The sequence below is a fragment of the Podarcis vaucheri genome (assembly GCF_965113315.1).
Source record: "Podarcis vaucheri genome assembly, chromosome: 11".
Lineage (NCBI taxonomy): Eukaryota > Metazoa > Chordata > Lepidosauria > Squamata > Lacertidae > Podarcis > Podarcis vaucheri.
The window spans coordinates 65737287-65760107 of record NC_138749.1 but is presented as its reverse complement, the minus strand read 5'-3'; the positions used below and the strand labels follow the sequence as shown (position 1 = coordinate 65760107).

Here is a 22821-nt window from a genome sequence, read left to right as displayed (position 1 = left end):
GAGCAGAGTCTGGTGTTTGAGTTCCTATAAATACTGTTGAGGGGTGTGGTGTATAGCCTCCAACGTTCTGGGCAGAGAGGAAGTTCCTAGATTAGTGTGCCTTTTCTTCTTTTGTTCCTTAATTACTTGAGGGATATCTTGAGTGATTTCATGAGTGATATTCTGAATACCACTGGGTGGGTCATTAAGTGTAGATTAGTTGCTAAAGCTTTCGTGTCTTGACCTCTTGAGCTTGTGAAGAGTTTTTCTGAGAAGATGGCTGTGCTGCATTTAGTTGTGCTCTGGCTTGGCTTCGTGTATAGGGGCGAGCTGTAATTTTGTGCCTTGTGCCAGCCAGATCTGTGTAGGGATTGCAGGGGGGTGCAGCATCCGGAGGTGCCACTATAGTTTGGCTACTGGATGGAGTCTGTAATATGTCTGTGGAGAGGGTCTGGGTTTGGGTCTGGTGTGGTTGATTGGTGACGGCGTTCTGTGTGCCTCTGGTTCTGGTGTCGGTTTTTGTGGGGAGGGCTAATTTCCAGATGTCAGGCAGGCGGGACGTGTCGTCACGCTTGTTCATGTTGTGAGGGTGTTTCTCTATCTCGATGGCTTCCATGATTATTCTCTTGTGGTGATGTTCCATGTTAAAGAGCAATTTGGAATCTGCAAAATTAATTTCGTGTCCTGTTTCTTTCATGTGTTGGAAAAGAGAGGAAGTTTTTTCTTCTTTTTTGACGGCATTCTTGTGTTCTGCGATACGTGCATTTATTCGTCTGTTTGTTTGTCCAATGTACGTGGCTGGGCAGACTTTGCAGGGTATTTCATAGACCCCTTGGTTTTCGAGCTGGATTTTGTCTTTTGGGTTTCTGAGGATATTGGCTATTTTTTGGTTGGTGCAGAAGGCTGTTTTGATATTGTGTTTATGGAGGATTTTGCTAATTTTGTCTGTAGTGCCCTTGATATAAGGAAGGAGGGCCATGCCATTGTTTTCTTCTGTGTCTTGGTTTTTGGGGGGTGTTTCTTTTTGGATTAGCTTCGTAACCTTGTTTTTCTGGTATCCATTGGCGATTAACACATTTGAGAGATTCTGTAACTCAGTTGTCAAGTGGTCTTTGTCAGCCAGGCGTTTGGTTCTGGAGATGAGAGTCTTGGCTACGGAGTTTATTTGTGCAGGGTGGTGGTGTGATTGTGCATGTAAGTAGCGGTTGGTGTGTGTTTTTTTCCGGTAGATAGTGTGTCCTAGGGAGCCATCAGGTTTTTTGTAGATTAGGACGTCAAGAAAGGGGAGTTGGTTGTTGTCTTCTATTTCCATAGTGAATTGTATTTTGGGGTGCAGGCTGTTGAGATGTGTGAGGAAGCTATCTAGTTTTTCTTTCCCGTGTGGCCAAATTACAAAGGTGTCGTCAACATATCTGAGCCAAAGTTTGGGTTTGTGTTCTGACTTGTCTAAAGCATTGGTTTCAAAGTGTTCCATGTACAAATTTGCGATGACCGGTGAGAGGGGTGATCCCATAGGTGCTCCTTCTATCTGTTTGTATCTTTGTCCATTGTGGATGAAGTACGTGTTGGTTAGGCAGTGGTTGGTCAGGTCCAGAATGTATTTGGGGGGATTGTATTTGTTTTGAATGGCTGTCAAGGCTTCATTAATGGGCACTTGAGTGAAGAGAGATACAACATCGAAGCTCACAAGTAGGTCATCGGGATGTAGGTATTGCTTCTTTATTGTTTCTATGAACTGGAAGGAGTTAGTAACGTGTGAAGCGATGGATTCTGCATAGGGCTGAAGTTGCTTAGCGAGAAATTTAGCGAGATTTTGTAGAGGTGAGCCTATGGAGCTGACTATTGGTCTGAGTGGTGTTCCTTCTTTGTGTATCTTGGGGAGACCGTAGAGTTTGGGGCATCTGGATGATTTTTCTCTGGGGATGATTCTTAGCTGGATTTCTTCACTGATAGGAGAGGCTTTTATTTTGGATTTGGTGGTTTTTTCCAGATAGGTGGTGGGATCTGTTTTTATAGGTTGGTAGGTAGGGTCTTGGAGTAGATTTGATAGTTTTGCTTGGTAGTCCGATGTGTTCATCACAACAGTAGCGTTGCCTTTGTCTGCTGGGAGAATGATTATGTTGTTGTCTTTTCTCAGGTTGGTGAGTGCTTTCTGTTCTTCTTTGTGTAAATTGCTTCTGGGTGGTTTGCTGGAGCAGAGGATGTTGGTGACTTCAAGTCTGATTTTATTGGCTTCATCTGGGTCGATTTTGGTCAGGCTAGCTTCGACTCCGCATATGATGTTTTCCGTGGGGATGCGTCTCGGGGCGACTGCAAAGTTGAAACCTTTGGAGAGTACTTTGGTTTCAGTTGGGGTGAGGATCCTGTCTGATATGTTATGTACTGTTTGTTTCATGGGTTGTTGTGGAGGGTGGCTGGGCTTCTGGCGTTTCTCTAGTTTGTAGAGTTTGTTGGTGTGTCTGTCTGTCTTATGTGAGGTCTCAGTTTCAGCTCTCCAGACGGCTAGTTGTTTGCATTTGTCCCAGAGTGCAGGGTGGATTTTGTTACATAGTTTGAGGTGAAGAGTGAGCAGATCTTTGTTGGTTTGGTTTAGAAAACAATGAAACAACAAGAAAACAATGGCATGGCCCTCCTTCCTTATATCAAGGGCACTACAGACAAAATTAGCAAAATCCTCCATAAACACAATATCAAAACAGCCTTCTGCACCAACCAAAAAATAGCCAATATCCTCAGAAACCCAAAAGACAAAATCCAGCTCGAAAACCAAGGGGTCTATGAAATACCCTGCAAAGTCTGCCCAGCCACGTACATTGGACAAACAAACAGACGAATAAATGCACGTATCGCAGAACACAAGAATGCCGTCAAAAAAGAAGAAAAAACTTCCTCTCTTTTCCAACACATGAAAGAAACAGGACACGAAATTAATTTTGCAGATTCCAAATTGCTCTTTAACATGGAACATCACCACAAGAGAATAATCATGGAAGCCATCGAGATAGAGAAACACCCTCACAACATGAACAAGCGTGACGACACGTCCCGCCTGCCTGACATCTGGAAATTAGCCCTCCCCACAAAAACCGACACCAGAACCAGAGGCACACAGAACGCCGTCACCAATCAACCACACCAGACCCAAACCCAGACCCTCTCCACAGACATATTACAGACTCCATCCAGTAGCCAAACTATAGTGGCACCTCCGGATGCTGCACCCCCCTGCAATCCCTACACAGATCTGGCTGGCACAAGGCACAAAATTACAGCTCGCCCCTATACACGAAGCCAAGCCAGAGCACAACTAAATGCAGCACAGCCATCTTCTCAGAAAAACTCTTCACAAGCTCAAGAGGTCAAGACACGAAAGCTTTAGCAACTAATCTACACTTAATGACCCACCCAGTGGTATTCAGAATATCACTCATGAAATCACTCAAGATATCCCTCAAGTAATTAAGGAACAAAAGAAGAAAAGGCACACTAATCTAGGAACTTCCTCTCTGCCCAGAACGTTGGAGGCTATACACCACACCCCTCAACAGTATTTATAGGAACTCAAACACCAGACTCTGCTCTGTTCCAGTAACAAGAAGCCGAAAGCACCAGCCTGAAGATGACGAGTGAGACCTCGTCGAAACGTCGCACAGACACCCCGACTCTTACACGGGAAGACACCCGAAGACACCAAAACCTACATTCCTGTACCCGTGAAAATCTACGAAAGCATATATATATATATATATATATATATATATATATATATGCAGGTTTTGGTGTCTTCGGGTGTCTTCCCGTGTAAGAGTCGGGGTGTCTGTGCGACGTTTCGACGAGGTCTCACTCGTCATCTTCAGGCTGGTGCTTTCGGCTTCTTGTTACTGGAACAGAGCAGAGTCTGGTGTTTGAGTTCCTATAAATACTGTTGAGGGGTGTGGTGTATAGCTTCCAATGCTATACACCACACCCCTCAACAGTATTTATAGGAACTCAAACACCAGACTCTGCTCTGTTCCAGTAACAAGAAGCCGAAAGCACCAGCCTGAAGATGACGAGTGAGACCTCGTCGAAACGTCGCACAGACACCCCGACTCTTACACGGGAAGACACCCGAAGACACCAAAACCTGCATTCCTGTACCCGTGAAAATCTACGAAAGCATATATATATATATATATATATAAAATCAACAACAACTAGGCCCCTGACAACCTTCGCAAACCTCCTCCTAACAACAAAGGGAAACAGTAAAGGGATGGTATCCGCAATATACAAAATACTACTCCAAAATCCCACAAACCCCCTAGACGCAATCAAAAAACAATGGGAGAATGACATAGGCTATGAGATTATCCCCACTCAATGGACCAGAATGTGGTCTAAACCCCCTTTATATCCATATCAACGAAAAGAAAAGAACTCACTCTGAAACTCACCTACAGGTGGTACCTAACACCACGGAAAATAATGCTAATATGTCTAGGAACCTCACCAAAATGCTGGAGAGGGTGCGCCTCCACAGGCACATACCTCCACATGTGGTGGGAGTGCCCCAAAATCCAACTATTCTGGACAACAGCCATACGAGAAATATGTAAAATAACTAAGCAAGTATTAGACTGCTGGTGCTGCTGCTTGCGTGAGTGCTGGGAGGACCGCTCCCTTTCTGCCAACTCCATCTGGCCTAGGGGGCGGGGCCTGCATTCATCGCCACAGCATAAGAGGCCTGGGAGAGGCCTCCGGGACACGACTGCTGTTGCTGCTTCGTGAGTGCTGGGAAGACCGCTCCCTCTCCTGCCAACTCCATCCGGCCTAGGGGGCGGGGCCTGCATTCATCGCCACAGCATAAGAGGCCTGGGAGAGGCCTCCGGGACACGACTGCTGTTGCTGCTTCGTGAGTGCTGGGAAGACCGCTCCCTCTCCTGCCAACTCCATCCGGCCTAGGGGGCGGGGCCTGCATTCATCGCCACAGCATAAGAGGTCTGGGAGAGGCCTCCGGGACACGACTGCTGTTGCTGCTTCGTGAGTGCTGGGAAGACCGCTCCCTCTCCTGCCAACTCCATCCGGCCTAGGGGGCGGGGCCTGCATTCATCGCCACAGCATAAGAGGTCTGGGAGAGGCCTCCGGGACACGACTGCTGTTGCTGCTTCGTGAGTGCTGGGAAGACCGCTCCCTCTCCTGCCAACTCCATCCGGCCTAGGGGGCGGGGCCTGCATTCATCGCCACAGCATAAGAGGCCTGGGAGAGGCCTCCGGGACACGACTGCTGTTGCTGCTTCGTGAGTGCTGGGAAGACCGCTCCCTCTCCTGCCAACTCCATCCGGCCTAGGGGGCGGGGCCTGCATTCATCGCCACAGCATAAGAGGTCTGGGAGAGGCCTCCGGGACACGACTGCTGTTGCTGCTTCGTGAGTGCTGGGAAGACCGCTCCCTCTCCTGCCAACTCCATCCGGCCTAGGGGGCGGGGCCTGCATTCATCGCCACAGCATAAGAGGTCTGGGAGAGGCCTCCGGGACACGACTGCTGTTGCTGCTTCGTGAGTGCTGGGAAGACCGCTCCCTCTCCTGCCAACTCCATCCGGCCTAGGGGGCGGGGCCTGCATTCATCGCCACAGCATAAGAGGCCTGGGAGAGGCCTCCGGGACACGACTGCTGGTGCTGCTGCTTGTGTGAGTGCTGGGAGGACCGCTCCCTTTCTGCCAACTCCATCTGGCCTAGGGGGCGGGGCCTGCATTCATCGCCACAGCATAAGAGGCCTGGGAGAGGCCTCCGGGACACGACTGCTGGTGCTGCTGCTTGCGTGAGTGCTGGGAGGACCGCTCCCTTTCTGCCAACTCCATCTGGTCTAGGGGGCGGGGCCTGCATTCATCGCCACAGCATAAGAGGTCTGGGAGAGGCCTCCAGGACACAACGGCTGGTGCTGCTGCTTGCGTGAGTGCTGGGAGGACCGCTCCCTTTCTGCCAATTCCATCTGGCCTAGGGGACGGGGCCTGCATTCATCGCCACAGCATAAGAGGCCTGGTGAGGCCTCCGGGACACGACTGCTGTTGCTGCTTCGTGAGTGCTGGGAAGACCGCTCCCTCTCCTGCCAACTCCATCCAGCCTAGGGGGCGGGGCCTGCACTACCATCACAGTTTAGAGGACAGAGCAGCTACCGGCAGCAATGGACAAAATAGTTTTAAATGTTTTAATTGCTTTTAATTTGCAGCACCTTAAATGGGGGTTGTTGTTTTTTATAATATTATATTATTTCATTATCTGCTGCAAATGTTAAAGATGTTTATATATATTTTAAGGTGTTTTAAAGGTGCTTTTATTGTTTACTTTGTTGTACCACCGTGAATGGTGGTTTTTATTTATGTATTTTTGTTGTTCCATTTTGTTTTGTTTTTGGGGTTGGACACTGAGTGGGGCGGGGATTGGTTTTGTTTGGGCATAATTGTTTTGGTTGTTTTGTTTTCTATTTGTAAATGGAGGTTAGTATGAGGCTTGGGATTGCGACCGTGGAGGGGCGAGGGAGGTATGGCGGTGGGGGCAGATGTTATAGGCGAAGGGGATCGAGATATGGATATGCTCGTACCCCTTCCAATCTGCGCCCCATCCCGAGAGACGAGGGTAGGGTGAGCAAGGATTACTCACCTCCTTCACTGGTGTTGTGCAATGCCAGGTCTATAGGCAACAAAACTGCTACCCTGCGAGATTTCTTTATCTCGCAGGGAGTTGACCTGGCTTGTGTGACGGAGACCTGGGTGCGCGAAGGGGTAACTGTTACCTTACGAGAGATGGCGCCCCCGGGTTTCTCCGTCCTCCACCAGTCACGGACTGTGGGCCGGGGGGGAGGGGTGGCAGTATTAATCCGGGAAGATTGTTCTTTCAGGGCTCTACCATCGCCATCGATCCCCGGCATTGAATGTGTTGGCCTAGTGTGGGGCTCCGAGGAGAGCTTGGCTGTCTGGCTGGTGTACCGGCCACCTAGCGCACCAGCAGCCACCCTGTCAGGCCTGCTGGAGGCGGTGGCCGGCTGGGCCTTGGAGTTCCCTAACCTATTGGTATTGGGAGACTTCAACTTCCACGCTGATGCCACTCCCTCCTCACAGACTCTGGACCTGGTGTCTTCCATGGCGACACTAGGGCTCTCCCAGTTTGTTTCGGGCCCCACACATCAAGCAGGCCACACGCTGGATTTGATCTTTGGCGCCGGTATAGATGTGATCATGTCTCCTTCGATGAAGGTGCCATGGTCTGATCACTACGCTCTGAAAGCCAGGATTGACTTTCCACCCCCACCCTGCTTAGGTGGCGAGCCGATTTGGGCTCGCCCGCGGAGGCTGATGGACCCGGATAGATTCCGTCAAGCCTTGCGGGACCTTGCTCCCCCTGGCGACTCATTGACTGAGCTTGTTGAGGGCTGGAATACCCAGCTCCTGGCAGCCATCGATGAGATCGCACCTAAGCGCCCTCTGCGACCCCGCAGAAACCGGGCTCCCTGGTTTACCGAGGAGCTTCGGAAAATGAAGCGGGACCTCAGACGGCTAGAGCGAGTATGGCGGGGTGCCCGTGACGGAGCCTCAAGAACATCTTATAGGGTTTTTATGAAAACCTATGAGATGGCAGTGAAGGCTGCTAAGAAGTCTTACTTCTCGGCCTCCATTGCATCCGCTAGCTCTCGCCCGGCGCAATTATTTAGTATAATTCGGTCTTTAACGTCCCTTGAAGGACAGCCAAATTTAAATAACAATCTGACACACAGCTGTGAGGCATTTGCGAGCTTTTTTGCGGAGAAGGTCCTGTTGCTCCGCCATGACCTCTCTGCCAATTTGGATACAATAAAGGAACTGGAGGCCCCTCGACTGTCCTCGGGTCCAGTATTGGACCACTTTGACCGGATATCTCCAGCTGATGTGGACAGATTCCTCCAAGCTGGAAAGCCCACCACCTGTCCTCTTGACCCGTGCCCGTCATGGCTGATTAGAGCATGTCCAGACGAGGTGCGGGGCCCCCTGGGGGATATCATCAATTTGTCCCTTGGCACCGGGATATTCCCAGGGGAACTGAAGGAGGCGGTGGTGCGTCCGCTCTTAAAGAAAACATCATTAGATCCCTCAGATCTATCCAATTACCGCCCGGTCTCGAATCTTCCATTCCTGGGTAAGGTGATTGAGAGAGCGGTTGCTGAACAGCTTGGTAGGTTTCTGGATGAAACATCTGCTCTGGACCCATTCCAGTCCGGCTTCCGCGCTGGTCATGGGACCGAGACGGCTCTGGTCGCCCTAACAGATGATCTCCGCAGGCAGCTGGATCGAGGCGGGTCAGGGCTGCTAATTCTTCTAGATCTGTCAGCAGCCTTTGACATGGTCGATCACGAACTCCTGGACCACCGCCTTGCCGACGTGGGGATCCAGGGCACAGTCCTTCAATGGCTGCGCTCGTTTCTCTCTGGTCGGGGACAGAGGGTGGCGCTTGGGGGGGAATTGTCATCACGCCACTCCTTGGTGTGTGGAGTGCCTCAGGGTGCAATTCTCTCCCCGATGCTTTTTAACATCTTTATGCGCCCCCTCGCCCAGCTTGTCCGGAGTTTTGGGCTGGGCTGCCATCAGTATGCCGATGACACCCAACTCTATCTGTTGATGGATGGCCATCCTGACTCGGCCCGAGAGACACTGACCAGATGCCTGGAAGCTGTGGCTGGATGGTTACGTGGGAGCCGGTTGAAGTTAAATCCTTCGAAGACAGAGGTCCTCTGGCTGGGGCGGGAAGATATGGGATCAGGGGGGCAACTCCCATCTCTTGTGGGGGTGCAATTAGTGCCAGCACCGTCCGTTAAGAGTTTGGGTGTAATCTTCGATACCTCCCTCTCTATGGAGTCGCAGATTACAGCTATAACAAAGGCGGCATTTTTTCATCTCCGCCAAGCTAAGCAGTTGGCCCCTTATCTCTCTCGTCCTGACCTAGCCACTGTGATCCATGCGACGGTCACCTCCAGACTGGATTATTGTAACTCGCTCTACGTGGGGCTGCCCTTGAGACTGACCCAGAAACTCCAGCGGGTGCAGAATGCCGCGGCGAGACTCCTTATGGGGTCTTCGCTGCGAGAGCACATTCATCCGGTATTATACCAGCTGCACTGGCTCCCGGTGGAGTACAGGATCAGGTTTAAGGTGCTGGTTTTAACCCTTAAAGCCCTATACGGCCTAGGACCCTCGTACCTACGGGACCGCCTCTCCTGGTATGCCCCACAGAGAAACCTACGGTCTGCAAATAATAACATCCTCAAGGTCCCAGGCCTCAGAGAGGTTAGGCTGGCCTCAACTAGAGCCAGGGCCTTCTCGGCTGCAGCTCCAAACTGGTGGAATGCTCTGTCCCAAGAGACTAGGGCCCTGCGGGACCTGACATCTTTCCGCAGGGCCTGCAAGACAGAGTTGTTCCGCCAGGCCTTTGGTCAGGGCGCAGCCTGACTCCCTCCTCTGGCAACCTGCACATAATTCTGCATAATTGGTTGCCATCAATTTGATTTAATTAATTTTATAATGAAATATTTTAGATTGTGTGATTATTTGACTGATTATTTGATTGTTGTTAGCCGCCCTGAGCCCGGCTTTGGCTGGGGAGGGCGGGATATAAATAAAATTTATTATTATTATTATATTATTATAGACTTCACCCCAGAATTGGCCCTACTAAACATCTTCCAAGACAGCAATGCCCATTTACACCACAAAGAACTCATAAGCCACCTACTTTCAGCAGCCAGAAACACCATAACCAGACACTGGAGAGACCTGTCAGGAGTAAGCATGGACCAGTGGTACCAAATAGTATGGGAAACAGCCTTATTAGAAAAACTAACCAATAAACTGAAACTGACATGGGGGCAAATAGAAGATGCCTTCACCCTGGTATGGCTCCCCTTTATCACATACACAGCCCAACAAGACAATGACAAAAATCCACCAACAGCATACAAATCAATATGGCTAACCTGATCCAAAACACCCACCCACCCCACTCACACACGAAAACAAAGACCACCACAGCCAACCACACATGAAGAACCACATCCTGGGCCAACCCCAGCCTCTCTCACCACCAAAGGAACACAAGGGAACAGCAGAGAACGGGCACAAGCGACGCTGCCCTCAAAGCCCACATACAGTAAGCAAAATAGAAACCGACCCCCCATCTCTCCCCCCCCCCAATGTCTGAACAAATGAAACTGATTTGTAAAAATGTTACACGGAAAAAATACGAGAGACATTACACATACTTCTGTAAAACAAGAAAATCTTTAATAATAATAAAAAGACAATAGCTGATGACTCCCTTGGACTGGAACCAGCTGCCCACAGACCTGGAGAGGAGGGCAGGAAGCATAGCTTGGGGAACAAAACCTTAACGCCTGCAGGTTGTCATTTGCATCTAATATTTTAATGTTGTTTTGATTAGAAAATGGTCTCAAAGAAACTAGGAAGAGAGCGAATGGCCTCCAAGAGGTGGCTTTGGCCCCCCCGCCCGCCCGCCCCCAGGTTCTTTCTTCCAGCAAGTTTTGCCTGTCACCATTCGCCCCACGCCGAACTACGGAAGCAGCGAGAAAGGAGCAAGGAGCCTTCCAGGAGTCCTTCTGCTTCCGTGGCGCACCTTCCTCTCCCCCCGCGCGGCCCCGGGAGGCTCTTCTGGTCCCGATTCACGGGGCGGCCAGGATTCCGGGCCATTTCTGGAGAGGCGTCGGCTGAGGGCGGGAGGAAGGGGCAGCGCCGCCAGGGGGCAGCCGAGCCGAGCCGAGCCCGAGCCTCCTGCGCGGCGCCGCCTGAGGGTCTCATGTGGCGGCTCTTCTGCCGGGCGGCGGCCCGGGGCCGGCGGGGAGGCGGCGGCGGCGGGCGCTGGAAGGGGCAGGAGGAGGCGGCGGCGGCGGCGGCGCCTCTTTTCCGGAGAAGCGGCTGCGGCCTCGCGCTCCTCCTGGGCCGGCCGGTGAGTGCTGGGCCTGGGAGGGAAGGCCGGGGAGCGGCGAGCCCGGCCCGCGGAGCTTCTCCCTCGCCCCCAGAAGGGCCGCCCGGCCCGGGTCGCGCAGCCCAGGAGCCTCGCTCTCTCGTGGCGGGAGGAGCCGCCTGGGCCGCTCCCGGCGGGGCTCGCGAGGCCTCCTGGGCCCGGCGGCCTCGGCCCCTCTCGCCTCGGGCCCAGAAGCGGCGCCGGGAAAGGGCAGGCCGGGCGCTGGCGGAGTGTTTTGGGGGCGCTTCTCTTGAGGCCGAGATGGGAGGGAGGGAGGGCAGGGTCTCCGGAGCTCGGCCTTCGCTGAGGGAGCGGGCCTTCAAAATGGGGAAAGGCTCCCTAAGCGAGCAGGCCAAAGAGTCGAGCCGGGCGAAGGGAGAGGGGCCTTGGCTTGCGCGGCGCCTCTGCCCTGCACGCTGGATCTAGATCTCGCTAAACAAAGGGGCGAATACGTGGACAAAGCTGGAAAGGAGCTCGGGTAGAAAACCAGCCAGGCTGAAAGAAGTAGGGAGAAGGAATGTGCTTGCTTCTGGAACAGCATGGCCTAAGGCCTTGAAATACAAATGATGCTACTCCTGGTCAGAGGACTTGGCATATATATATATGTTTACTTATAATAATAAGTAATTATTATGTATTATTAAAGCATTTATAATCCAGCTTTCATCCGAGGTTCCCATGGCAGAAATATACACAATCCTAACCACAAAATAAAACAGCATAAAACAAAATGTAGCAGAATCCCCTCAGGGAGGACACAACCCTGAAAGTTATGCTGCTTGCACTTAGCCTTCTGCTGAAGAACATGATTTTCCACAAAAGTACTTAGAACTTATTTCTTCACAGGATGTGCAGCCACATTGTTTATATGGCGTTCTCATAGTCAAAGCCAAGAGTGCTCAACTGCAATGCGTAAGAAGTGCAGGAACTCGAATTGACAAAAGGTAGGTTGTATATAGAACTGGCCACCTGGCAACTCTGGGAACTTCCCAAACAGATACACATAGGTAGCTGTGTTGGTCTGCCATAGTCAAAATAAAAACATTCCTATTGATCTTTGTTTGGGAAAATAAAAAAATTCCTTCCAGTAGCACCTTAAAGACCAACTAAGTTAGTTCTTGGTATGAGCTTTCGTGTGCATGTATCTGAAGAAGTGTGCATGCACACGAAAGCTCATACCAAGAACTAACTTAGTTGGTCTTTAAGGTGCTACTGGAAGGAATTTTTTTATTTTCCCAAACAGAGATCAATATTGAGGACAGAAACAGTCACCTCAGAAGAACGAAACCGTCGAAACCAAAGCCATGTGCATGGGATCTGCGTTGGGGTGTTAGTTGGTAAAGGTGAATCATTTTAAGTGAATAATAGTGTCATTACATATGCAACAAATTTATCTTAAAATGCCACAGCATCCAGCACTTTCACACGTGACCAGACCTTTGTTTTCTTCTTTTGTAGCGGTTCCTAGGAATGCCTTGTTTACTCTCAGTATGGTGGAGACAGGCTTGTTTAACTAATTCATGTAGCATGAGAATGGAAGAGCTGCAAGCTTTCAGTTCCTCCAGATAACCTTTACTAGAACAGTCGCATCAGCCCACTTCTTAACTTTAGTCAATAAAACATGTAAACACCAAGAGGGAGAAATATCAGTAGCCACTAGCCGTGTAAAGAGAGTAAGCGCTCACTGATTAAGAGGTGAAGAGGATCCATTTCCAAGTTCTCCAACACTCGTTGTGTTGCCAACTTATGGGTGGTTCTTGCATTTGGAAAGTGCCACTCCCTATTCCCTACATCCCAAGCATTCCTGATGTGGGAATAGGCAGGTTGTGGTTGTCTTCCACATGATCTTGCTTGTTCACATGTTACCAGAGCAGACTGGGATGGAGCCACAATTTAGACAAAACCACGGGACATGCATATTGTGGAAAGTGGGCTTAGGCCTCAAACAGGTGTCCAGGTAGCCTAACTGCACATCTTTAGGGTGCAAACCACTGGAAAACTACACAAGCTTTACTAAAATGAATGGAAACGTCCATTAGTACTTTTGCTATGAAAATATCGTAAGAATAAAGAGGGGAAGGGTTCTTTCAAATTAAGCCAGATGTCATCTAGGGCTGGGCAATATCTGATTTTCAACATCATGATAGATCACCAGCTAATCATCATGATATACTGCTATATCTTGATGTCTGAAATAAGGAAGGATGGCTGGGCTATGGAGGGAGGGATGCTTTTTGCTGCGTGATCTCTGTGCTGTTTCTTAAAGCTCTGGGTGGTCCTTACCGGTGATGTCTGCCTCCTGGCATTGTTCTGCCATTGGCTGAGATGAGCCGCGGGGAAGCAACCGGAGAGGAAAGGCAGGGAGTGGGACTCCATGGTTCAGGGGCAGCACCAAGGCTGGCACTGTTCTGTCACTGGAGGGAACGGGGAGGGAAAATGGAGCCCAAAGGCTAGCCAGCCAGAGGGAGCCAGCTATGACGGAACCAGTGTCCAAATGGCAGTGAAGCCTGCTGTTAAGTTTGGTAACAAATTCTCAAGAGAGGGCCAAACATATAGAAAAGAAACAAAAACGGACAAGACAGACAAATCAATGTCTAAATGTATGCAGATGTAATCAATTAATTGACTAACAGTGCAAACCTAACTATTCAAAAGTAAGTCATAATAAATTCAGTGGGGTCAGAATTGTAGCCTAAAGTTCCTTAATCAGAGGACTGTCTAATGAATGGAAGTTGCAGTGTGTGGTGAATTAAGGTTCAGCCGAATAAAATTTCTGGGCTATACATACCTAATTTGTCTTTTTTATTGCAACTTCAGAAATGGTTCCTACACTAGTATGTGTCGGTAACAAACATCCTCAAGTTACTGTGTTCTTTTTTGGGATTTCTTGTTTTGCACTGATAATATTTTGATTTAATGGTATAAAATTTGAGTAACTCTTTCTTTACCTGACTTTTACAGCTCAATAGATGAAACTATGTATGAAAAACTTGCTGAAGAAACCCTGGAGTCATTAACAGATTTCTTTGAGGAGCTGGCAGACAAGCCCTTTACTCCTCAAGATTATGATGTCTCATTTTCGGTATAGTATTTTATTTTATACTATAGTATTTTATTTTATGAAGAAAGTAGGAAAAACCACTGGGCCGGTAAGATACAATCTAGATTAAATCCCTTATGAATACACAGTGGAAGTGAGGAACAGGTTTAAGGATTTAGATTTGGTGGACAGAGTGCCTGAAGAACTATGGATGGAGGCGCACAACATTATACAGGAGGCAGCAACGAAAACCATCCCCATGAAAAGGAAATGCAAGAAAATAAAGTGGCTGTCCAACGAGGCCTTACAAATAGCGGGGGAGAGAAGGCAAGCAAAATGCGAGGGAGATAGTGAAAGAAACAGGAAATTGAATGTCGATTTCCAAAAAAATAGCAAGGAGAGACAAGAAGGCCTTCTTAAACGAGCAATGCAAAGAAATAGAGGAAAACAACAGAATGGGAAGAACCAGAGATCTCTTCAATAAAATTGGAGATACGAAAGGAACATTTTGTACAAAGATTACCATAATAAAGGACAAAAGTGGTAAGGACCTAACAGAAGCAGAAGACATCAAGAAGAGGTGGCAAGAATACACAGAGGAACTATACCAGAAAGATATGGATGGCTCGTACACCCCAGGTAGTGTGGTTGCTGACCTTGAGCCAGACATCCTGGAGAGTGAAGTCAAATGGGCCTTAGAAAGCACTGCTAATAACAAGGCCAGTGGAAGTGATGGTATTCCAGCTGAACTATTTAAAATTTTAAAAGGTGATGTTGTTAAGGTGCTACACTCAATATGCCAGCAAGTTTGGAAAACTCAGCAGTGGCCAGAGGATTGGAGAAGATCAGTCTACATCCCAATCCCAAAGAAGGGCAGTGCCAAAGAATGCTCCAACTACTGCACAATAACACTCATTTCACAAGCTAGCAAGGTTATGCTTAAAATTCTACAAGGAAGGCTCAAGCAGTATGTGGACTGAGAACTCCCAGAAGTGCAAGCTGGATTTAGAAGAGGCAGAGGAACCAGAGACCAAATTGCAAACATGCGCTGGATTATGGAGAAAGCTAGAGAGTTCCAGAAAGACATCTACTTCTGCTTCATTGACTATGCAAAAGCCTTTGACTGTGTCGACCACAGCAAACTGGCAAGTTCTTAAAGAAATGGGAGTGCCTGATCACCTCATCTGTCTCCTGAGAAATCTCTATGTGGGACAAGAAGCTACAGTTAGAACTGGATATGGAACAACTGATTGGTTCAAAATTGGGAAAGGAGTACGACAAGGCTGTATATTGTCTCCCTGCTTACTTAATTTATATGCAGAATTCATCATGCAAAAGGCTGGGCTGGATGAATCCCAAGCCGGAATTAAGATTTCCAGAAGAAATATCAACAACCTCAGATATGCAGATGACACAACCTTAATGGCAGAAAGTGAGGAGGAATTAAAGAACCTTTTAATGAGGGTGAAAGAGGAGAGCGCAAAATATCGTCTGAAGCTCAACATCAAAAAAATGAAGATCATGGCCACTGGTCCCATCACCTCCTGGCAAATAGAAGGGGAAGAAATGGAGGCAGTGAGAGATTTTACTTTCTTGGGCTCCATGATCACTGCAGATGGTGACAGCAGCCACGAAATTAAAAGACGCCTGCTTCTTGGGAGAAAAGCCATGACAAACCTAGACAGCATCTTAAAAAGCAGAGACATCACCTTGCCAACTAAGGTCCGTATAGTTAAAGCTATGGTTTTCCCAGTAGTGATGAATGGAAGTGAGAGCTGGCCCATAAAGAAGGCTGATCACCGAAGAATTGATGCTTTTGAATTATGGTGCTGGAGGAGACTCTTGAGAGTCCCATGGACTGCAAGAAGATCAAACCTCTCCATTCTGAAGGAAATCAGCCCTGAGTGCTCACTGGAAGGACAGATCCTGAAGCTGAGACTCCAATACTTTGGCCACCTCATGAGAAGAGAAGACTGCCTGGGAATGACCCTGATGTTGGGAAAGATGAAGGGCACAAGGAGAAGGGGACGACAAGAGGACGAGATGGTGGGACAGTGTTCTCGAAGCTACCAGCATGAGTCTGACCAAACTGCGGGAGGCAGTGGAAGACAGGAGTGCCTGGCGTGCTCTGGTCCAGGGCGTCACGAAGAGGCGGACACGACAAAACGTCTAAACAACAACAATTTTATTTTATTTATTTTTACAGGTGTTTTTGCTATAGTCTCAACTTCACTTTAGACAGTACCATAAATAATTTCTGGGTATAAGAAAGCTTCCTTGTATGAGACTCCTGCATATTCCTGCACTACGGGGGCGGGGCGGGTTGGACTGGATGATCTGAGAGTCCCTTCCAGTTCTATACTTCTATGATTCTAAGCATTTTTAAAAAAAAGATATTTATTGAGATTTTAAACAATAAAAGATATCTTCACACAGAAATTAATACAAAAGAATACATTAAAATACATTAAAGAAGGAAAAAGAGAAAACCTAAACTATATAAGAAAAGAAAAAAGAAAAGAGAATAAAAAAGACATAAAGATCAAATTTTTAACTTATTATTTTCATAACCCTTCTTCCTGACTTCCTCACATCTCCCTTTTTTGTGTTCCTTTTTACACAACCATATCCAGCAAATATCTTACCCTCTTTCAAATCTTTATCTATATTGTAAATTTCAACCCAATGTGTCTCCAATTCTTCCTTTTATACCCTTTTGTTTACATTTGATACAATGTAATCTAATTTTATATCACCCTTGTCTTTTGAAACTTTTGTTGCCTACTTCTTCTACCTATGTCACTAATGCCACATTATCTTCATATCTTGCATCTTTTTAACATTCCAACATTTTAACACTCAGATATTTTACAATGTTTTTGCAAATAGTCTTTAAACTTCTTCCAGTCCTCTTCAGACTCTTCAGACTCTTCTCCCAGGTCTCGAATTCTGCCAGTCATTTCTGCCAATTCCATGTAGCTTATCACTTGCATCTGCCATTCTTCCAGGGTGGGTAAATCTTGTGTCTTCCAGTACTTTGCAATGAGTATTTTTGCTGCTGATTCTAAGCATTTCTTTCCCGGCTGTTTAAGAAACTCTGTTCTCATAAGGAGCTAGTGGAATGGTAGGACCACAAGGTGGCACAACTGGAAAATAGCTGAAGCCACAGTTTCAGCTTGCTTGTGATAGAGATAAAAGCATATCTAAAAATTAATTCTATCCTAAGGAATCCATAATAGCAATATTTCCAGTAGCATTTAGGAATCCATGTGTGACTGTTCTCTCACCTGTCCTGGGAGCTTACCTTGATTTATTTAACATTCATTAGTACAGTAAATAGGACACAGGTGGCACTGTGATCTAAACCACAGAGCCTAGGGCTTGCCGATCGGAAGGTCAGCAGTTCGAATCCCCATGACAGGTGAGTTCCCATTGCTCAGTCCCAGCTCCTGCCCACCTAGCAGTTCGAAAGCACGTCAAAGTGCAAGTAGATAAATAGATACTGCTCCAGCAGTAAGGTAAACGGCATTTCCATGCGTGTGTTGCTCTGGTTTCGCCACAAGCAGCTTAGTCATGCTGGTCACATGACCCCCAAAAACTGCGGACAAACGCCGCCTCCTTCCGCCAGTAAAGCAAGATGAGCACCGCAACCCCAGAATTGTTCGCAACTGGACTTAACTGTCAAGGGTCCTTTACCTTTACCTTTTAGTACAGCAAATACTTTTTCTCATGTGTGTGATATATAACGAAAAACTACAATGAGCATTTGGTTAATTATCTCTAAAAACTTCATGGTTATAGTGTTTCTATAAACGTGGCACAGATAAACGCCATATGCTATGAAATGATGTCAAATGCTTGTTTGTGTGGTTTGCACATTTTTAAAATTAGAAGTAATGTGTTGATGGGTTAGGTCTATTTACAGTACAACATATGGTATCTAGCATGATACTGGTAATACAGTAACAGCTGTTTGGGAATGTATTATATGATATAGCTGTCAGGAAAAGCATGCTGGAATGCTGCTTTTGCTATGAAATAACATAAAATCTAGAAAGCTTTCAGTTGACATTGAAGTAGTTTACCATTTTGTTTATTTTATAAAGACATTTCCAAGCTACTGTTTGGCCCTAAAAAGGATGTCAGTAACAGCTCAAGGTAAAATCAATTTAAGGACAGTAAAACCCAGAACAAGATAAAACAGTCAAAGCGTAGTCGACAAGGGAGACCGTGCTCAGTCATACTAAACACTTGGTGTAATCTAAACAAAGTCTGAGCTTAAAAGGAAGGCAGGCAGCCAAGCCAAATTTAACCATGTAAGATTGTGTAAGGATAATAAGTGTGGGGATTTAATATCTGAATTACTCTTAATTATTATCTCAGGAGCCTTTCTTTTTTAGAGTGGTGCAGGTTCAGTCAAGAACTGTGGAAGCAGGGCCCATGCTTTTCAAAACTTAATTGCATTGTACATTTGGGGACACATTCTTGAGGCAACCTCCTAGGACTCAGTTCACCAGCTGCAGTCCTGTCTGCTGCCCCTTCCTCTTCTTAGCTGGAGTTGAGGCCTTCCTGCTTCAGAGCTCATGCCTGTCAACACCTGACACAGGAAAGGAAAGGATAACAGACAGGGCAGAGAGTAAAGTCCAAAAGGCCATGTACCTAACAGGCTTAGACCATTTGCTGTGAATTTCCAAATTTCTAAAATGTTAACACTTGGAACTAAGAAAATGAACCATGAAAACATTGCAGTTGGTCTCCCAAATAACATGGTGAAAAACACAAAGGAATGCCAATCGAATGCTCCTGGGAGCTTAATGAATAGAAAATCCCTTAGACAATGCTGTGCAATATAGACATGCAGCCTGAAAGAAATCCCTGCCTTTCTGAATAAGAACATTCCAGAGATAAAATTTGGTGACTGGACACTTCATCAAAAGTATAAAGCTGTGGGTTTGCGACACGCACACTCGTTGGAAATCCCCTACAGCCGGGCTGGGGCCCAAGGGCCACTCTTCAGGTTTCTCTCTGTGGCCCTTGGGACTTTTCCCAGGCCACCCCACCCTCCCTGCTCAGCCAGCCTGCCTTTTCCCAAGCCACAGCCTTGAGTGTTTTGGCCTGGCTAACGTGTCCTAATGTCTCTTGGCTGCCAGGATGGAGGGTGGGGTGTATAGAAACGAGCCTGGTGTACAAAGGCTGAACTACCTTCGTTTCTTTGCCAGTTTCTGTCTTTGGCCCACTTCCCATAGGAAGAAGATCCCTGAAAGAGGGTCCCATTGGGGAAACTGCCATCTGGAAAAGGTGCCATATTCCTGCGCTTCTGTTTTTGTTTTGTTTTTAAGTCATTAAAATTCACCTAGACACAGTTTTCCACCTCTGAATTACTTGTTTCAGTCCATTACCTTGTGGACTGGATCCCTAAACAGAAACTGGAAACAAATAATGTGAATCAAGTTGGTTTCCAGAGAAAAACCAGGCAATTCATTTGCAGTATCGTTTGGTCATCCTATGGAATGTTATGTTATTCATACTCATATACTCAGACTCATATATAGAGAGGGGAGGAGATATAGATACCCCCCCCCCAATCCTTATTCTTGAGAGTATGGCTTTACCACACAGAAAAATGTAGAAATGCAAAATTCAGTTTGGATGAGAAGTAATAATAGTTTATTTGCACTTATTTGAAAAAATAGGTTATTTAATAATTTTTGCTCTCATGTTTTAGTTGTGAAATCCTAATCAATTATTACTTGCCAGACCCTGAGATTTCTGTTTATATAAATATATTGCAAGTTCTTACAGATAGCTTGTTTTGTTTTGTTTTCTCTCCCTGCTCCCAATTTATTCTGTAGACTGGAGTATTAACAGTTAAATTGGGTGGAAGCATGGGAACATATGTGATCAACAAACAGACACCAAACAAACAGATATGGCTGTCCTCTCCAAGCAGGTAAGCAAATGTCTTCTGGAAATTTTACCGTTGAACTAAAAGATCTCCTACCTCACCTTTATTAGTTGCATGCACTTTGGAGACTCAGAATGGCTTGTACGGATTTCCCAGGCAGTCAATATCAGGTGCTAGTCAGGCTGACAACTGCTTCAGTGATACAGTATGTGATTATTTTCCCCCACAGCCCCTGGAACTATTTGTATGACTTTCTCTATTTTGCAGTGCTAGTCATTGAACTTAGGCTTTTGGTCAGTGAGTGACACCCTCTGATGCACCATCCATTGGGAGCACTGATCCTGCACTGCGTCTCTGGAATGCTGAGCTGACAGATACCATATTGTTGTGCAGTGAAGAGCAGACAATGTTTTAAACAAATAAATAAAATATTAAAACATACCTAAGCTAGTGTTAGGATGTGGAAAATTAGAGTATTTACTTTCTAGTATGTTACAGAAAACGACAACACAATTTTCTGACTGCTGTTTAATTAAGTGAGGCTAATTCAGGTGGGCCATCGTGAGGATTGGACCATCAGGAATGAATAAAACCTAAAGCAAGTGTCCCGTTTTAGCACAGAGCTCCTGTGGTGGCTGTGGGGTGTCAGGAGAAGCAGGGAAGGCACCAAGGCTTTTTGGACCAGCAGAATAGCTAACTCTCCTGCGGTCAGGAGCTGTCAGGGGGCTGAATTTTTTTATCTCTAGCTGGTGCCACAGTCAGGACTGCCCCAGAACTTTAGCGGCATGTATGTTAAAGTTTTGAAGCCAACTCCAACCTTTTAGAAATAGATTGATTTTTCTTTGCCCTAATTCACCTCATGCCAACCAGTTGGCTTTCAATCACACCATAGATCATATTGTGTGATAACTTAAATGAAATAGCTGTGGGAGTTCCAAGTACCCATTTCCAGCATGCACACCCTTCCTTCTGTCATATTTGGTTGATATTTAAATGTTGTTGTTAATTGAATTTATATACTGCCCTATACCAGGAGGTCTCAGGGCAGTTCACACAACAAAATCATAATACAAAACCACAATATATATAATCAAAATAAAAACAACAACCCAATAGCACACCCCCCCCAAAAAAAGGGCATAGGATGTCATGTTCTCAGTCATGTTCTTGTTTGTTCTTTCACAGTGGCCCGAAGCGTTATGACTGGACTGGAAAAAACTGGGTTTATTCTCATGATGGAATCTCTCTTCATGAACTACTTGCATTGGAATTTTCTGTTGCATTAGAAACCAAATTAGACTTATCAGCTCTAGCACATGCTGGAAGAAAACATTCTTGATAATATCTATCACAAAGAATTCAAAGGCTTTGAACTTTGACACATAGTCTTCCCCTTTTTTGTAAATGTGTTAATCCAATTTTAAATTCTGCAGGATGTCTGTAAACTCACTTTTACTCTGCAACAATGTGAAAACAATTCCCACCCCGCTGCCGCCTGGTTTCTTAATGTGTTCAGGTATTTTCCATCCTCGTTTGGATTGCAGACACAGTCATTGCTGCCCAGCCTTTTAGCTAGAATTAAGGAGGGCATTTGGATGTCCTATTGAAGACAACTATTGTACTAAGCTCTCTCTTGGCTGCATTCAGGTCTTTTTCTAAACTGCATTATTCTCCATAACTAAAGATTTAAACCACATTGATAATGCTGAAAACCATTTCTGCAAAATGGTAGTATACTTGTAGGATTGCGATATTTATATTAGGCTTGCCAGCCCAGTGGAATACCTGTAAGAGTAGAATACCTGTCCTTTTTTCTTTTCTTTTTTGTCAATAATTTTTAGTAGTTTTCAATTACAAAACTCCAAAGCAAATCTCATGATATGCATCTCAAATCGTAATCACAATCAAATAACAAATTATATAATTTGGATGGCCTCCCACTTGCTGGATTACAGGTTCAGTAATTCTTTCCCCCCCCCCCCCCGCTTCCAAAGTCTTATTTATTCCAGTTGTATTCCAATCTTAATCATAGTCGCTTGTTCAACAGCTGCAGTTTGTGACTTCCATTCGTATTAACATTCAGTAATTTATTAATCCACAAGTGAATATCTATATCCCTTCGTCCTGCGTGCAATAATTATTTGTTCATTTTTTTTCTTCCCAAAAAGTTCTGTGTTGATCCAGTCATTCTCTCAATTATGATTACAATATATGTGCTTCAGCCTGGGGAAAGAGTTAACTGGAACCCCACCAGAGCTCTAATGGGTCTCCAATTTCCCTTTCTTTGTCCATACAGATAAAGATGGCGCCCTGCCAAAGTGCATCTTGGTGCATCTCCAAAATCCAATTTCTCTTACATTCCAAGATAACAACCTTCTCTTCTTCTCACCAAATACTGTATTGGCCTGAATATAAGCCTCACTTTCCCCCCAAATTCCGACTGTAAAAAGTAAAAGTGTGGCTTATATTCACAACCTTACAGTATGCAGCCAGGAGTGTGGGGCAAACAGCGTCAGGAGCGCAGGAAAGCAGTGCCCGCCCTGTGTGTAATCCCCATCCGCAATGACCCCTCTTGCTCTCCTGGCTTCAGCGAAAGCAACGCGAAGCCTCCGGAGCGCAGCGGGGCAGCTTGGATTTTCAGAAGACATTTGGCAGCTCTGGCTAATAACAACTCTCAGTCTGAAAATGGAACTATGCTTCTGACTATTTTTACAGATTATGAACTATGCCAATTCTGCTGTTCTCTAGAATGGTCTCTCCAAGCATGCAAAAATAAAACAAGAGGGAAGAAAAAGGAAGAACCAATGAGAATAGTTTTTAAAAATAAACTTTTGATGGACAGGTCTGGCCTTTAATCACTGAATTATTTTCTTGGAGCACTCCAACCACAGAAATTTGGAGGGGCTATAAACTATTT

General features: G+C 46.4%; 1 protein-coding gene across 3 annotated transcripts; it reads left to right on the top strand.

The window, feature by feature from the left end:
* Positions 1–10779: 10779 nt before the first annotated feature.
* Positions 10780–22613, top strand: FXN (frataxin). Of its 3 annotated transcripts, none has more exons than XM_082241681.1 (5): positions 10780–10941; positions 11806–11903; positions 13921–14041; positions 19852–19949; positions 22201–22613. In XM_082241681.1, the coding sequence occupies exons 1-5, from the start codon at positions 10792–10794 to the stop codon at positions 22202–22204; spliced, it is 471 nt and encodes a 156-aa protein (XP_082097807.1). In that variant the 5' UTR covers positions 10780–10791; the 3' UTR covers positions 22205–22613. The 3 variants fall into 3 exon arrangements, with proteins under 3 accessions (XP_082097807.1, XP_082097805.1, XP_082097806.1); XM_082241679.1 differs by lacking the exon at positions 22201–22613 and adding an exon at positions 21090–21391; XM_082241680.1 differs by lacking the exon at positions 22201–22613 and adding an exon at positions 20172–20350.
* The last annotated feature ends 208 nt before the right edge of the window (positions 22614–22821 follow it).

Bases quoted from the DNA above. Each gene is read 5' to 3' on its own strand.
- FXN (XM_082241679.1), top strand. From the start codon at position 10,792: ATGTGGCGGCTCTTCTGCCGGGCGGCGGCCCGGGGCCGGCGGGGAGGC. The intron at 10,942-11,805 runs GTGAGTGCTGGG...ATTTCTTCACAG, and splicing joins CGCTCCTCCTGGGCCGGCCG to GATGTGCAGCCACATTGTTT. The intron at 14,042-19,851 runs GTATAGTATTTT...TTTATTCTGTAG, and splicing joins ATTATGATGTCTCATTTTCG to ACTGGAGTATTAACAGTTAA.